The sequence below is a fragment of the Lissotriton vulgaris genome, chromosome 3_1 (assembly GCF_964263255.1).
Source record: "Lissotriton vulgaris chromosome 3_1, aLisVul1.2, whole genome shotgun sequence".
Lineage (NCBI taxonomy): Eukaryota > Metazoa > Chordata > Amphibia > Caudata > Salamandridae > Lissotriton > Lissotriton vulgaris.
In genome coordinates, this window is record NC_141689.1 from 857,382,240 (window position 1) to 857,398,789 (window position 16,550).

Here is a 16,550-nt window from a genome sequence, read left to right on the forward strand (position 1 = left end):
AAATGTGCTCAGCCTATACTCCTAGCTGTGTGTGAGGAAAGGGCGGGAGAGCATATGCTCGTTACAGCAGGACTGCTTACATTAGTGTGCTTCCCGACCTTGCTAGGTCACTGGATGTGTGCCAGCGTCATGAACCCAGGTTGAGGGGCAGCATTAACCATGTGCTGAAGGAGCTGTCAGTGTCCTTCACGCATCTCCACTGAGTTTTTAGAATGTATAGCTTTACTTTCTCGCCTCTTTATTTGCTCATCTGGGATTGAGTGAAACTGATCAATAAAGCATGCCTACGGTCTACATACATTAACGCAAGTCTGTACCAAATTCTTAATGCAAATAAGGATGGATGTCCATGTACTCTATCTTCTGAAATGTGTAAGTATTCCATTTATTCAGATAGCTTGATTTTTAATGAACGGCAGACCGAAAAATATCACTAAACACCATTTCAAGCAAGATATATCTTGATGTCAATATCTAGAATACCCTCTAGTTGTGACGTCAGTAAACACTAAAATAGAGCGGCACACGATATCTGCTGCAAATTGAAGCACCATTTGACCTTGCCAGGAATATGAAGGGCTATATAAAGGTTTTCAGTCAATTGACCGGAATTATTGGCTCATGCTTTTACTCTGGCAACTGCACTTTCTGAGAACAAGCAAACCTGGCCAAATACTGCAATCGTTTCCTAATTTCATGGCATGGCACCTACTGACTTCTTTGGAAGAATCCTACATTTATAGAATGCACCACCATAGAGTTGATTTAAAGAGTGCACACGTTTGTGTGTGTGTGTATTTATATTATTAAATGCTTTATAAAGGTGTTGTTTCTCATAATGATCTGAATGAGGTCCATTAATCTGTGTTTAGCACATACAGTTAATATTTGTGATATTTACAACTTAAAGTTTGCATATTGGACAAAATACTAAATGTAAAATTAAATCACCATTTTGACAAAGGAAAAATAATTCTGAAATGTGTGCCTGTTTTACAGGGATGCCGCTTTTGGCAATTGTAGTTTTCATCTCACGTTGCTTGACTCCCTACATGCAATACAGAAGGCGAGTATAAAGTATCTATGGGTCTGTTTTTTTAAACAAACTGCTGTTTAATTGTTACTCTATGTATACAGTAATTCTGAACGTTGCTTATTACTGATAAATGTCAATGATGTTGCTTTATGTAGAATATATTTTTAAAATATATCTATAATTGTTTCTCTTGTGTTCTTTATTTTTTTCACTTTTTATTTGTACTTATCTGCTTTTGCATTTATTTTCTACTTATGCGATATATAAATGTATCTCAACAACCTCTAGAAAGCCGCAGGCCTGCACACCACTGAGAAGCAAATCATGTTGGCTGGCCTAAGTTGTCAGCTTGCTCAAAATTAAATAGAGGCAGCTAAATGCTCAAATTTTTTTTTTTTACATATGTATGTATTCCAACAAACGCGTTGTCACAAACTTTCGTAAGCGTGATTTATTCCAGCAAAGTCACCCTACGCGTTTCGGAGCGTCCGCTCCTTGCTCACGAGTAGTGTGAATGCAAAAACAATAGTCTTTTAAACACATCATGTGTTGTCAAGGAGTGTTGTCCTTTTGGATTGGTTTGTTACGACTCGTGTGTTGGTGTAGTAAGGGTTTGCAAACCTACCACAGCCTGCCATTGCAAGTGGCACAGGTTTTGACGCAACGGAACTGCTGGAGATATATATGTATATGTGTGTGTGTGTGTATATATATATATATATATATATATATATCTTCATTGTTCCCCCAAAGGAGACGAATTGAGTCGCACACAATCACTGTGAAGTTTAGCAGTTTATTACAAAAGATGCGTGTTCTTGTCCTGATGCATTTTGGCTGACCTTAGCCTTTCTCAAAGGACGGGGACGCTGTCCGTGTTCACACCAGTCTGTTGCTTAATTTATTGGAGATGGCCCCCCTGGTGGGCGACACGAAGGTCAACTGCTACTCCTAAGCTTGCTGGTGTTTGTAGTTAACTGGCTTTTCTTCGATGGATTATGTTTAAATTCTTTTGAAAAGGACCACTGACTAGCACCACAATTCCCCGCAAGCACGTTTAGATGTTTGATATATATATATATATATATATATATATATATATATATATATATATATATATATATATATCCTCACTCTTCGTTCGCCGCTGCATCACAGTCAATCCTGCTCAGACTGCTTTTCAAAAACGAACAAGTCAGACCCAAGATCTGGTGCAATCAGTGTTTTATTCCAGTTTGTCGAATAACACAGAGCAAGCCCGCATGACGCGTTTCGCCTCTAGCCAGAGGCTTGATCACATGATACATTGCTTGACATCAATGAGGGTACTTAAGGAGCCCAAAAGGGGGTGGCGCTGCATGTTCTTGGCGTACCCTATTTAACCCCTTACTGTTCACAGTTATAGTAGGTGTCCTTTTGATGTTAAATAAATGGCATAGTGCCACAGTTTAAAGTGCCAAAAAGTCATGATCTGTGCAAAATATCTGCTGTGCAAAAGTACGCAATTATAAATAACCCCTCTATATACAATATTATACAATATAGAAAAACATGGGAAAATGCATAAAAACAATTAATAATCATTTATTTATATATTATTTACAATAAAAGACAGTGTCCATTAATATAAAAGTCCTCCCATTTAAAATTGCAACTTAGCAGCAGAAGTTATATGCAAAATTTAACAATAAATATCAAGTTCTATAGAAACCTTAATAAACATAGTAGAAAAAGAGACCATTTTGGAAATCATGTGCATATCCAATTAAAAGACACCATTATTTTGTAAAAGAACAGAAAATCCAGGGCATTAAAAAAAGTTATTCTCCAAAACAATTCATATGAACTCCAATTGTATGTTGTATGTTCCTCGGCGTTAACCCTAACCCTATGTGCAAAACAGTGCAGTAGTGTATATAATAACTCAAAAATGTGTGTATATCTATAAAATCATGAAAGGGTGTGGAGGGAGGTTTCTCATATTCTTATTTATCCTCACATCACCTTAGATGTTACCATGCTAAAACCACTTGCCAGACATTATTCATCACAATTCCATCCTTATATTTTCAAAAGCTTCCAGGGAGACATGAGGTGCAAAGGGCAAAGTTCGTACATCATATTAGCCAATTCTAACCCAGGTATATTGTTACTCAAAAACTAAAGACATGTATAAAGATCTTCACTGGCGTTCAGACCCCGCGGGGCCTTACTGTCCAGTTCAATTATATACCTGGTCTCCAATAATCGGAGCTTTGCATCTCTGTCCCCTCCTCTCTTGAGTGGCATGACACAATCAATAGCGTAATACAATAGGACTGAGGGGTCACTGTTGTGCAGACTTTCAAAATGGCGGGCCACCGGGTATGACTGGTCTTTCCCCACGATGGCCCTCATGTGCTGCAGTACCCGCTTGTGCACCGGCAGGCGGGTGCTACCCACATACCGGAGATCACATGGGCACTGCAGCACATAAACTGCAAATTCAGTACTACAAGACATGCGTTTTTTAATCAGTACGGGCTCGCTTTTAAAAGGCACCGTATATTGGGTTTTGTTACACCCGTTCTTGCATGCTTTGCAGACAGTGCATTTCTTAAACCCTCCTCCGAGGGCCCCCCATGTATCCGAAACCGGCTTTTCAAGAAAGTTACATACTAACTTATCTGCCATGGATATGGATTTTCTAAATGTGATATTGGTTTTACCCAAGATAGATTTACCAATAACTGGATCCCCTGTTATTAGGTTCCAATTCTTGTAGAAAATCCACTGGATTTCCTTGTATTGTCTGCTGTATGTAATAATGACCCTTGGCTTTATCGTGATATCTCCTGTTACCTGTACACTGGGTTTGTCTTTAACTGCTAATGCTTCTTGTCTCGTGATAGATACTGATCGATTTATCGCTCTCTGTACGGTTTTAGCAGAATAGCCCCGGGACAGAAAACGTGCCATGCTTTCTTCCTGGGCTTTCTGACAATCTGCATCCGTACTGCTTATTCGCCTGATCCGCAGCATTTCCCCAAAGGGGATGCTGCTGATCAGGTGGTGAGGATGCTGACTAGAAGCATGCAATACGGTATTTCCAGCAGTTGGTTTCCTGTGCAACCTAGTGGCTATACCAGTATCTGTTATATAGACTACAGTGTCAAGAAATACCACTGACCTTGCGTCTATGTGTGAGGTGAATTTTAAATTAAAGCCATTGTTGTTAATTTCTTTAACAAAATCCTGTGCTTCTTCCAGTGACCCTTTCCAGACCATAAATAGGTCATCAATGTACCTTAGATATATGGGTACATGTTCCTGTATTGTTTCCTTAAGGGTGCCCCCGAGGACCCGCTCCTCCCACAGTCCAATGTGGAGACACGCCAGACTTGGGGAGAAGCAGGCCCCCATCGCGACACCCCTAACCTGCTGGAACATTAGGTTATTGAACAGGAAATAGTTTTGCTAAAGGCAAATACATATATATACATAGTTTTTTAGAGCATGTGAGGCTGTAGATACACAAGCTCTGCATACTCCTGTCATCTAATGTCACTCAACACCGCTATCCCCTTCTGTCTACAAGCCAACTTCGGGGCCAAACCCGAGCCCAAGGAGCCAGCACACTCCTCTGAGATAGAGCGATCGAAGGATAGATATTGGATAGACATGCTGACGTCAAGATGAGAAACTGTTAATCCATCTGGACACAGCTAGAATACTCAGAGGTCCCAGCTCCAGCCCTTTTTGCCATTCCAAAGAAACAACACCTAGCCTTCAAGGAAGAACCTTCTTCATCACTGCCTATTCCACCACCAAGACCTAAAAAAAAGTGAGTTACACAGCTACCACCCTTCCTTACTTTGTGCCACGTTTTACCACAGCTACACCTCTTCTCCCTATGAACTCAGTCATTTAACACACAGGACACCGACTCTGACCCAGGAAGCCCTTGCGGCCCCAAAAAAGAGCTCTTTAGACCTTAGGGGTGTAGGATCCTTGCGAAGACAATGTAGTGAGCACACAGGATTACCCAAATCTTGAGCTATACCTTTGTTAAGTCTTCCCCATCAGATACACTTCGTACCGTGCTGTCATACAGCAGGCAGCTCAACTTCATCTGGTACAGATCCACTCCACAGGGATGATTATGACTTCCTCCTAAAAACCTTCTCCAAGATGGAAAGGTCTGTTAGTTACCCAACCATACTTAAGGACATACCTAAGAATAGAACACTCTTTTAGGAGTAACCCACCTAAATGTACCCTTCAATTTGGAGCATTTTTTCAGCCCACGGATCGATTAGATCTTGGTAAAATTTAAAAAGACATACACATTGCCTACAATCGTCTTACAATCCCCCACACCAAAACCTGCATTTAGACCCCATTATGGGATCCCACACAGGGCTAGACCTTTCATTGAGATGACTACAGAGTCATAGATACAGAGTACTCGCTCTCAAATTAGGGGAGCCAGATTTGCATTGCAACCGCAGCGCCTCCTTTGCTTGTCACCATAAGGAGGTAAATCAGCAGGTCATCCTGTGGGAGGGGATGTTACACTCTTCTACACTTCCTGGACAGGCTTTTGTTCCTAACCTCCTGAGAGCAACAGGCTCCCACCCTAGGGGGTCAGAAACATGTCTCCGGTGGCAGACTGGCAGATTTCAGTCAGCAAGCACACCACAGGCTGTTAGGTTTTCAGGGGGCTGCTCTAAGGTGCCCTCGGAGTGCATTTTATGATCAGTCCAACACTGGCACCCGTGTGTGGTTTTTTTTAAGGCAAGATGTTTTACTAAACATCCCTATTTTCAGTGAAACCTTCATGTATCTGGGGAACATGTTTTCACCAGTGTCCAGTTCATGATTTAAGACTGCTTCCCTTGCCTCTTGCACTAGCAGAAATAGGATTGACCAGCACAAGGGTATATCTTATCATGCAGATAGGTCCTCCCATATAATATTAAACCCTGCCTTAGGGCTCTCTGACCTGCTGTAGAGGTGACTTACAAATATCAGATGCAGCGGTAGGGGACATGGCACACAGGGATGTGTGACACGTCTTGTTTTCACTTTTATCTGCATCAAGATACGCCGCCTGCACATGCAGGCCTGCATGTGTTTGGTGAGTGATAAAATTCGTCCTGCAGCCCTTAGGGACCATCTTTATTGCCCTAGGTACCAGGATACCATTTAGTAGGGATTTACAGAGGGTGCTAAAGGTTCTGCCAAATGAGAGAACAATTGCATATTTTTTGGAAAGAGCTCTGGTAGTGGGGACATGAACCCAGTGCACTTTCAGCCAAAATCACATTATGTATCAGTCAAAACGTGGGGGCAGCCATGTGGGTACTTTCCTACTCTTCTTATGCCCTAAAGGATGATGCACCCTGGCTGATCCTCTTCCTCCAAAAATAGAACAAGTTCACCTCAGAACACATTCACATGGCCATATTGCAAGAAGGTTTCCTCCGACTAAATGACTTCATATATGGGTTGGATCTGAATGATCCACCATTGGTACCTTATCTTCGTGGTAAGTGGAAAACGGCATTAGCTCAAGGCTCTTTCTTTTGGGATTACTGCAGCCCCAGTGGAATTTACCGAGTTCCAGGCAGTTGGGAAGTCCAACTGCACAGACATGCCATTCATGTTTTCCATACCTAGATGATTGACTGATAAAGCGCAGTAGCAGAGCCTAGTGCTTAACTGCTTAACACACACTCCTGCACAAACTTTGCTTCGCCATCAATGCGAAAAACTTGCATTTCCAACCCCAGCAAATTCAACACTTCCTAGGATCAGTCCTGAATGCCGAACTATAAAAGGTATTTCAAACCATACAGAGAGCAAGGGCATTCAACAGCTGCTTCCTCTTTAAGACACACCGTCCCATCACTGTATGAACTGTGATGAAACTATTGGGCATTATAACTTCTTGAATCACGATCGCCCTGCACGCCAGATTGCTCAAGACCACTGCAATAGTGTCTATCGCAGCACAGTGCTGTTGGAGCTACAGCATGGAGGGAACTGGGGAGGAATGGGCAGCTGTCGGAGAAACCACAAGGCATGACCTGTTTAGGGACGCAGTACTGTTACCCTTTGGCAAATTCTGCTCAGATCTCCCACACTGTCGTTTCCTGCTCCACAGGGTGGTTCACTCCGTATTCCGCAAATATTAGGCCATGGCACTGCAGAGCCATAGCTGCATAAGTGCTGTCAGTATTTGGTCCTCTCCATGAGAACTATCAAGGATGTTGCATCCCTGTATAGGGCCTTAGGGTAGACCTGCACCTCCCATTGGAGAGGTTGTGGCACCAACTGGAAGGCCCTGGGTGTTCCCATGCCCGAACATGATTGGGGCAATCTTCTTAATCAAATCCCAAAGACGTCCCAGGGAATGGGGTCCAACCTGATGCACATGGTCTGGTCTTGCCCCTTTTCCCCACACCTCCAAAACAAAGATGGCCAGCAAATTCCAAGACCTGGTCTTCATGCTGACTAAACATTAACACCTTAGCTGCGTGTAAACATCCCTCCCCAGTGCTGCGCTGTCCATTGGAACCAGTGCTGAATGGACGTCCAATGGTCGTGCGCAGCACTGGGGAGGTAGCGCTGCTGACGACCGTTGGCCGTCAGCAGCACTTAAGGGGTTAAAATACAAAAAAATGGAAATCCCCAGTGGGGCCTAGATTCTCTGCCTGGCATAAGGAGTTGGAAAATGGGCATACTGTGAGGGAAGGGTGTGGGAAGGCAAACGGGGATTATATAAACTGGACCTGGCCCGGGCATAGGAAGCATTGATGATTAGTATCAAAGACTCCGAGCCTGACCCACCTCGGGCATTCCTGAGAGGGCAGCCTATCCAGACACTACTCATACCCTGATACTCAGCACGTGGCACCACAAGACCCGGTGTTCCCGGACACCTGCGCACCCACTCACACGAAAAGTCACCTATGGACAATACTATCCCAGCAGAGGCTAAGGGTACAGAAGAAGGTACAAGAATAGATGTTCATCTGAAGTAACACATGAAAAAAGGGGGAGTATGATGCAGTTCAGGTTAAGATAGCGGGTTGAACATGCGCATGTCTCAATCGCTAACCATGGAGTACATGTAATTGAAAGAAGTGTTATCCAAATGTATGAAGTGTACCATGTAAACCCTATAAAAACTTTTGTGGAAGAGGTATGGCGCAGCGGTTGGGAGAGATGTGACGCAGTGGCCAAAGCATTTCTCACAATTCTGTAGTGCAAAGCTGCACTAATAAAGATAGACAACATGATATACATCATGATGGCAATCTGCTACATTTTCAAGCAGGACGGGACCCACCACACACAGCTTTCACAGTTTGCACAGGAGATTTGGCATTGAGCAGCCAATCACAAAATTCCCCTCTCGGTTGTGCATTTTCCAGGACTGGAAAACGAATTTGCGGACCTGTTCAGCATGGTGCATCAATAGGAACCCAAGTGGGAACTCAACCCACAAGCCCTTCAAAAGTACTTCCATCGTTGGGGGACACCGACAAAATATCTGTTTTCCACTGCCGAAAATGCAAACTGGCAAAATCTTGCCCTCAGATACCCTTACCACCCACCCGACCTAAATTCCAAGGGCAATGCACTATGGATCAGTTGATCGGGGTTATCTGCTAACACTTTTCTGTCTCTTCTCCTCATCCTGTATGTTGTCATAAAGATGCAACAGGTGTCTGTGACTCTAATCCTAGTTGCACTAACATGGGCAAAACAACCTTGATATTCTGTGCTTCTAGAGATGGCAGTCAGCCCTCTTGAGAAGCTTCCAAAAAGGCAGGACCTTCTCAACAGCATCAGGGTGGTCTCCGTCATGTCAATCCTAAAGGATAGGTACCTTAACCTCCCAAAAGAATGCATGTTAATTCTGCTGGACGTACTACTCGTGCTTGCTGCGCAGCCAAATGGAAGAGGTTTATGCACTCTTCTACAGTTTTGTTGCAGGACTATACTTATAAAGCAAGGTTAGCATATACTTTCATACAATTACATCTCACTGCAGTTGCAATGTACCTTCAGAAAAGAAAGCATTCATCAACCTTTAGAGTGCCTGTTATTAAGGCATGGAAGAGCTAAACCGTGTTGATCTCCCTCACCCCCATGCACTTCAACCAAAACACCTGCATCTGTTTGCAACTCAAATGTTGTATTCTTGCAAGTTATGGGCCCTCCTTCTGAGCTTCTCCATTTGCGTGCATTATAATATCTTTCAAGTCGATTTTCTTCTTAGCATCACTTTGCTTAGACATATCCTAAACTACACGCCCTTAGAATGCAGGATCCATACATTCACTTTCAGAGATAGGGTACTTCGCACTAACTCTAAATTATTACTTAAGGTTGTCTCACCTTTCCACACCAACCAAATCACTGAGCTACCAGTCTTTGTCAGTAGCCAGGCTAGCTAAAAGGGCTCTTGCTGTTAATAGCACTTATGTTCTATATTGACCGAAATAAGTCATTCAGAAAGTTTAATCAACTTTTTGTAGCCTTTGCTAAACCCCATAAGGGTCTCGTATTTCAAAAGCTGGTATTCCCAGATAAATAGTTACATTTATTTAAACTTGCTATGCTAAAGCTACACACACCCTTGCTGATAGAGACTTCTAGCTGTAGAACCCTCACTTTTTAGGTCGCGCCTACGCAACGCACAAGCGCTGCTTTGGAGTGACAACTTGGAATCACTCCGGACTTTTTTGGAAACTCGTGCATGTTCTACACTGTTTACAAAGAGCCCTCGTGCATGTATGGTTTTTACCTTGCTGGAGCGAGCAGCAGCACCATCTGTTTCCAATTATCGCTCTCGTGCTTTGGAAACATATGGCGCCGCTGCTCGCTCCCGGAAAGTAAACGCTGTACATGGACTGTGTTGGTTCCCATGGACTGTCTGTGATCGGTGTGCAGTGCTCGTGTGACAGTGTGCGCAGCAGGGCTGCGAGGTGTGCGGGAGATGGACGTGGCTTGCTTACCGCCATGCTGACTGGCTGCGGGCACTGGAGCTGCTGCTCTCTTTTTGCCTCCCTCTAAATGCTCCGCTTGGCTCCAACACTGTTACAGACAGGCCTTGCCTACGTAGCGCGCAAGCTGCGTATGTCATTTAACTCAGCGTCTAACCCCGGAGCAGCCTCAATTTTTGCAGCGCCGCTCTGTCACGGCTGCAGCTCCGCCCTCGAGCTCACCCACAACCCCTGTCATTGCGGGAGCTCTGACGTCCGTGTCAGCTTGCTGCCAGCGAGAGGCCCCGCGCAGGCAATAGGGCGGTGTCCTGCAGCATCGATTGGCTCCAGACAATCCAGCGAGCAGCAGGCATGCGCAGGGGGCCAGCAGCGATTACCACATCAATGAGACGGTGTTGGACGGCATTAGAAGCACGGCTGCACCAGATCTCCTAAGTCAAGCCCTCATCTTTGTGCTCGGCCAGGCCACACCCCCTCTTTTATTTACTTAATTAACGTGACTTGTATACTGAGCCATTAGCAATCTTCATTTTATCAAATTGCTGTGCTGTAAATATAAGGTTTTGCTCTGAAGCAGTGGGCTGTTGTGGCACTGCCAGAAGTTCCCAACTCCACTGCAAACTCACTGACTGCTTTGGGGCATGCATGTTCGCAATGTGTTCCGTGCAGTCTGGCATGAACGCTACCATAGACACGCTTCTAGCTATAGACGGGCTAGACAGTATATTTTGATCCTACCACCTTGTCTGGTTTCTTGACAGTGTTCTGTCTGTCCTTGCTGCCTGTTACGCACACTCACACACACTTTACTGTCCTTGCAGTGCACCACTTTAATTACCTCTACCCCTCCTCGCACACCGCACACTCTATAACTGTCCTCCACTTCTCGTAGGTCACTATATAATACTATACCCTGTCCCTGCAAACTACCACTGACTCCTGTTCGCATACCTGCCACTGTTCCTACACTCGTCCACCGCCCCGCACTCAACCACTATCCCTACGCTCTACTGCTATCCGTAAACTAGACCACTGTCCACACACTTTATCTCTGTTCTCTCACTCTAGTTTTCTGCAAGTAGCACCTTGTTCTGCCGGAGTGCTCCCTGTCAGGGCACATTTCCATGGCCACTGCCTCAACCCTCCGCATACGTGTCTCCCCCACGAGGACGTAAGGAACTTCTGCCTACTAGTGTAAAATGTGCATCCACTTGCCACCCGGGTAAAATGTCTCTAACCTGCCTTTCTGAATTATACAACTGTCCTGCTTGTTTAACACACACATACGCCATGCTTGTGTGAAATGCCCCTCTGCCCTGTCTGTATGGAATGTGCCTCTGCTCTGCCTCTATGAAGTGCATCTCTGCCCTCCTGTTTGAATTGCCCCTCTGCCCTTTATGTTTGAAGGTACATAGAGAAAGAGGGGTCCCTGTACACAACACACAATATTAAAAGGAATATAATTATTAATATGTATGAGAGACAAAGTTGTCACACTGTTATTTAATCACAATGTGCTTTTCAACTAGATACAGTACATCATTTGTAATCATACAATTGTAATAGTGCCCCAGGAGTGGGAAGGGTGGGTGGGAAGGACAGTGATGTGAGGAAAGGAATGTGCAAAATTGGTCATTCGTGCAAAAAAGCAATTAATGCATCATAAAGTATATACAACAGATCAATCTGGCTTAGGAAGAATAGCCAGTAGTACAATCAAAGCAATCAATGCTCAATACAATGTCAAATAACCATGCCGGCAGCATATATATATTACTATATTTAATGCTGGAAGCGCAAGCTGGTTCAAGTTGGTATCCGTCGACGTTTCAACCCCCAATTTTTGGGTTAGGTACACATAAGACCTTAAAGCGGGGTCTTCATCAGGACGTAGGGAGTGAGGCGGGGCAAGTTGTTCAAATTGGCCGCGTGTCACAGAAAAAAAACGCAGCCCGCTCTCAGTATTCTTCAGGCCAAAATGGAATATATAACAACATTTTTCTTTAAGGCGTAGTCGCTGCACATCAAGGAGAAGAGACTGGGAGCCGAATCCGCGGTCTCCGTTATCTCACGATAAATCGCTATGGAGTTCCAATCTTGGTAATCGTATTTTAAAAACACACGCGAGCCACATCTGCGGTCTCGATTTCCTTGGAAACAGGAACGACAGGAGGAAACGAATCCCTTCCTACACAGCTGTCAATGTTTGAAGGACACCTGTGCCCTATGTATGTGTGAAGTGCACTTCTGCCCTGTCTATATGAAATGTCTTAGCCCTGCCTGTGTGCAGTGCAACTATGCCCTTCTGTTAAATGTCCTCAGCCTTGCCTGTGTGAAATTCATGTGTTTTTAACTGTGATCTGTGCCCCTACCTTGCCCTTGTGTAATCAGTGCCATCTATCTGCACTTCTCCCTTAGAGGATGGAGAGGGTGAAAAGGGTTTACAATGGTAAGTGGGGTGCAGTGGCTTCATGCAGGTGGGCAGACATTCTGGCGATAAGAACGTGCCCACTCTGGTTAATTTTTTGAAGGACTGTAACTTAGGAAAACTGGACTGTTAAAGCAGCTTTATTCTGCATTAAGTAACAATCATTAAATCTGCAGCAGCTCCTCCGCTATGGCGAATCACAGATAGTATTCACATTTTTTAGCTCTCGCCTACGCAGCGCGCAAGCGCTGCTTTGTAGTGACCTCTTGAAATCAATCCAGACTTTTTGGGAAACTCGTGCGTGTTCTGCACTGTTTCCAATGAGCACTTGTGCGAGGCAATAGCTCTGTCTAAACATTTATAAGGTCCCAAAGGTGAGACCTATTGGCTATGCCAATGCTTGTTTAATATACCCTGGGTATCCAAATGGATCTGGAAACTCTTCAGCAGTAGTTATACGCACTTGTAGATGGCACTGTATGGCTCCGCACAGATGCAGATACACTCAAGAAGTACTGCCCGCAGCGCCTTTTGCTTTCAAGACTTTCCGCGAATCCGGTACAGAGCCTCCAAAACAAATTGGAGTGATCAGTATGCAGATTCCTAGAATTTTGATGTAATTAATGGATAGCGTACACTCACAGAATGAGGAGCGTGGGAACATCAGTAAGAAATCTGCAGCTAGATAGTCTCTACCAGAAAGAGTGTTACTGAAAGTAATTACATTGTTCTTCTGATATAGACTTCAAGCCACAGATTACTCACCTTTTGAGTGCATACTAAAGCAGTACCTAATTAGAGGTGCGTCTGTGGATGGACTGAAACCTGAAAGTCCTGCAGAACTGAGCAGGCAAAACTTCCTTCTCAGCGAACTGGACTGCCCAGGCAATAGTATTTCATAAATGTAAGGAGAAACACCCACATAGCTGTGTCTAGGACAGAGACTTTGCGTGCCGGTACTTAGCAGCTTTGGCCATAGTGTAATGAGCACACAGTCCTTCGGAGGCTGCTTTTTAGCTAATGCGTAGCAGATTTTAATGAAAGCACAATCTAGTGGGAGATGGTTCTCTTGTGCATCACCTTGCATTTCTTTTTTCCAGGAAACCCCACCAAGAGCAGATTGTCTACCCTTGTGTTCTAAAGTACTATCTTTGTAGAGTCTCAGAGCTCTCTTGGGGTCCCTTGGAGGGGTGAGGCAGAGCATAGCAAGAACACCGCAAGCTTATGTGGGGGGTGAACACGAAGGAGGAAACTCAAAACTCCCATCTCGAAATTAGAAAAATAATAATAAAAAAATATATTGCATGGGGTGTGCGCACCTGTCTAAGTTCACAAACATTTCCAAGCCTAGAGAAGTCTGCAAATATTTTAACAGATTTCTTGAATTTGTTTGTGAATCAGTGTTGTCACCTGCTCAGTTTGTGATCTGCAAGCAGAATATGTGCACTACGTGCCATTTGTATAAGTCAGTCTGCAAGCTCAGCTTGGAAGTTGCAAACTCCAGGCGCATTTTGGCACCATTTAAAATATGCTAAATATATTTCTTTTTTTTTTAAATGCACCACTGCTATGATTAGGAATAGTTAGTTCTGGCTTAAGTAAAACTAGGTAATACACAATTGGATGCCGGCAGCTTTGCTTGTTGAGCTCTTTTGTATCGTACAAATGATTTCATGTTTGAGGTAAGATCCACAGTACATCAGCAGAATCCCCGGTCTTCCCCATCGCCTCCTGACGTGATGGATAAATATAGATTTTTAACAGTGTCCAGGAAATTGAAGAAGCCTTAAGACACTGTAACTCTAGTAAAGGGTGCTAAAGAATCCTGGCATTTTACTCTGGGCACTCTTATCTAGATAATCCCTGAATCAGCCCATTTACAGATCGGACATATCAGTTGCCCTTGTTAGACAGCCCTCCAGGATTCTGGGATCTTTAAACCTTTGTTAGTCATCATTGTGTTTTTTTCTGTGACTTGGCCCGCTACAAAGCTGAATTGTCAGTCTCCCAATAAGAAATGGGAATAGAGGTGGTGGGCAGAAATATTAGCAGTTGGAATTTTCTCTACAATTGTAGCCAAGAAGGTGGCCTTTGCGATGACACAATAGTCAGCAGCTTCCACACTATCAAGAAATGGCTTCCTTGCAAGACTGTCACCCAGGCTTGTTCAAGTAATTTATGAACAGATCTATGAACAAAGTAAAATAAAAGCATGTGTAAGCTTGGAAGGACAAAGATGAAGCGCATGGACTGCACAAGATCATTGACTAGCTTCCAAATAACCTACTTCCAATTACATTTGCACTGAATATAGGAAAAACAAACATTGACATTTGTGAAATCGAAATTTATTGGCATTTTGAAAAGCAAGAGCTTTAATTGGTTAAAAGGTGTATTACTTAATACACTCCTTAGAGTGGGAGAAAGATCTATATATGTTTAACCAAAGTTATTGCCTGCTTTGTAAGTTTCTGATTAACCGAGCAAGTGCCAACTTTTTATAGAGCATGGCAATGCTGTATAAATTATTAAAACATTGTAGTGTTCATGGTGTTTCTGAAATCAGTTAATTGTCAGTGTGCAATAATTTATGATACTGGCCTAAGGCTTGGTTGTTTTGTAAACTAACTTCTGCCAGACCTCTGCATTTTCTCTGGTTCTGCTGGAGAATGGAAGACTTGGACTGTTGTGGGAAAGACATTTTCATCACATTTTATTGCCTCCATTTAAAGTGTGAGCAGTGCTTGGAGAATCTTCCTCCCTTGTCTTGGCCCTATCTCTAATGTCAATAACTATTGTGCCCCTAGATCAGTTCCCACGAGAGGTAGGCACACCAGAGGGCCAAGGGCTGTTGTATCCTGTCCCCACTGTATTGCAGTAGGCTATAATTATCTACATGGTTCTAGAGTGTATTTTGGTGTGGTTCAAGGCAGTACTGTTGATTTGGCCTCACTTTGCCAGCTGTCTGGCTTCTTTGCTGTATTGTGTGCATGGGAATGAGGGTTGTCATGTCTAGTGTGTTCTGTTGGAGTATGGCCATTTGTTGATGAGATCAGAACAATGGTGTTGGTGTTCTTGCGTCAACCGACTAAAATATTATAGTCTAGTTACACCCTAAATTCTGAAAACCTGTTCCTGATACCACAGGAAACTAATTTCATATATTTGAATTCATGTGAACCAGTTATAGAGTATAATGCCAACTGCTAACATAGTATGTATATGTGACTTTCACACTTGAGTCTTTGACATTCTTTTTACTTTCTGATAGATACTTATAGCTGCAGATTCGTCATCTTAGAATACAATACAGACGCCAGACTGGATTTTTATCTTAATCAGTTCTGCATGATTAGGTGATGCCATGCGGCTCTTTGTTGACTTAATACCACATCAGAAGTGAGAGAGGGGACCTGCATATAATCGCCACCTCGGTGTGCTGATGTCCATTCCATCTGAAAGAGACCGTAGGCATAGATTCCTTACCTTAGAACTACCCCCAGGCATCAGACTGGATCCTCAGAAATGTTTTCGTAGCAGTACTCCTGCTCGTCAGTAGATGGCGTTGGTTGATTCCGCGTCCGTCATCAGCATCATGGTCACCGGGATGACGTCGCAGAGTCTACTTAGACGCCGCCCCTGTGCCCTGACGTCCGTTCTTTATTTTGTCCGGCCCAACCAGTGTAGATCTGGAGAGAGCGTGCCCCTTAGTCACTTTTTGACTAACCATATTTCGACTTTTGTCGACATCTTTTTGAGTCTTCAACTCTTGGTGCACAAGGGATGTCCAGTCATCGGCCCGGTTTCGAACCCTGTCACTCCTGTCACTAGTTGATGTCGGTCATCGATCATGCTTCGACTGCTGGGCCCTCAACCCCAAGTCTTTGCGGGAGCGTCCTGAAAGCTTTGGAAACCCGGCCGTCGGCTCCGCGCCGTTCGCGGTCCTGGTCGAGGGGAAGGTCACAGGACCGGTTGCGGAGCCAACACCATTCATCCTCGAAGTCTTCGCGCTTCTCGGTTAAGTCGAAGCACAAGAAGAAGGCGAAGAAGCCTCGCCGCTCTTCGCCTTCTCCCCGTCCTTCGGCTG

At 44.1% G+C, this 16,550-nt stretch overlaps 1 protein-coding gene across 6 annotated transcripts in view; it reads left to right on the forward strand.

Annotated features, from left to right (window-relative positions):
- The window catches only part of CDC14B (cell division cycle 14B), a 420,083-nt gene that overhangs the window by 167,194 nt on the left and 236,339 nt on the right, over window positions 1-16,550 (forward strand). For all 6 annotated transcript variants that reach the window (XM_086961162.1, XM_086961163.1, XM_086961165.1 and 3 more), the window contains exon 6: window positions 1,000-1,066. In XM_086961162.1, coding sequence (XP_086817288.1) covers window positions 1,000-1,066 — 67 coding nt within the window. The remainder of the gene's footprint in view (window positions 1-999; window positions 1,067-16,550) is intronic.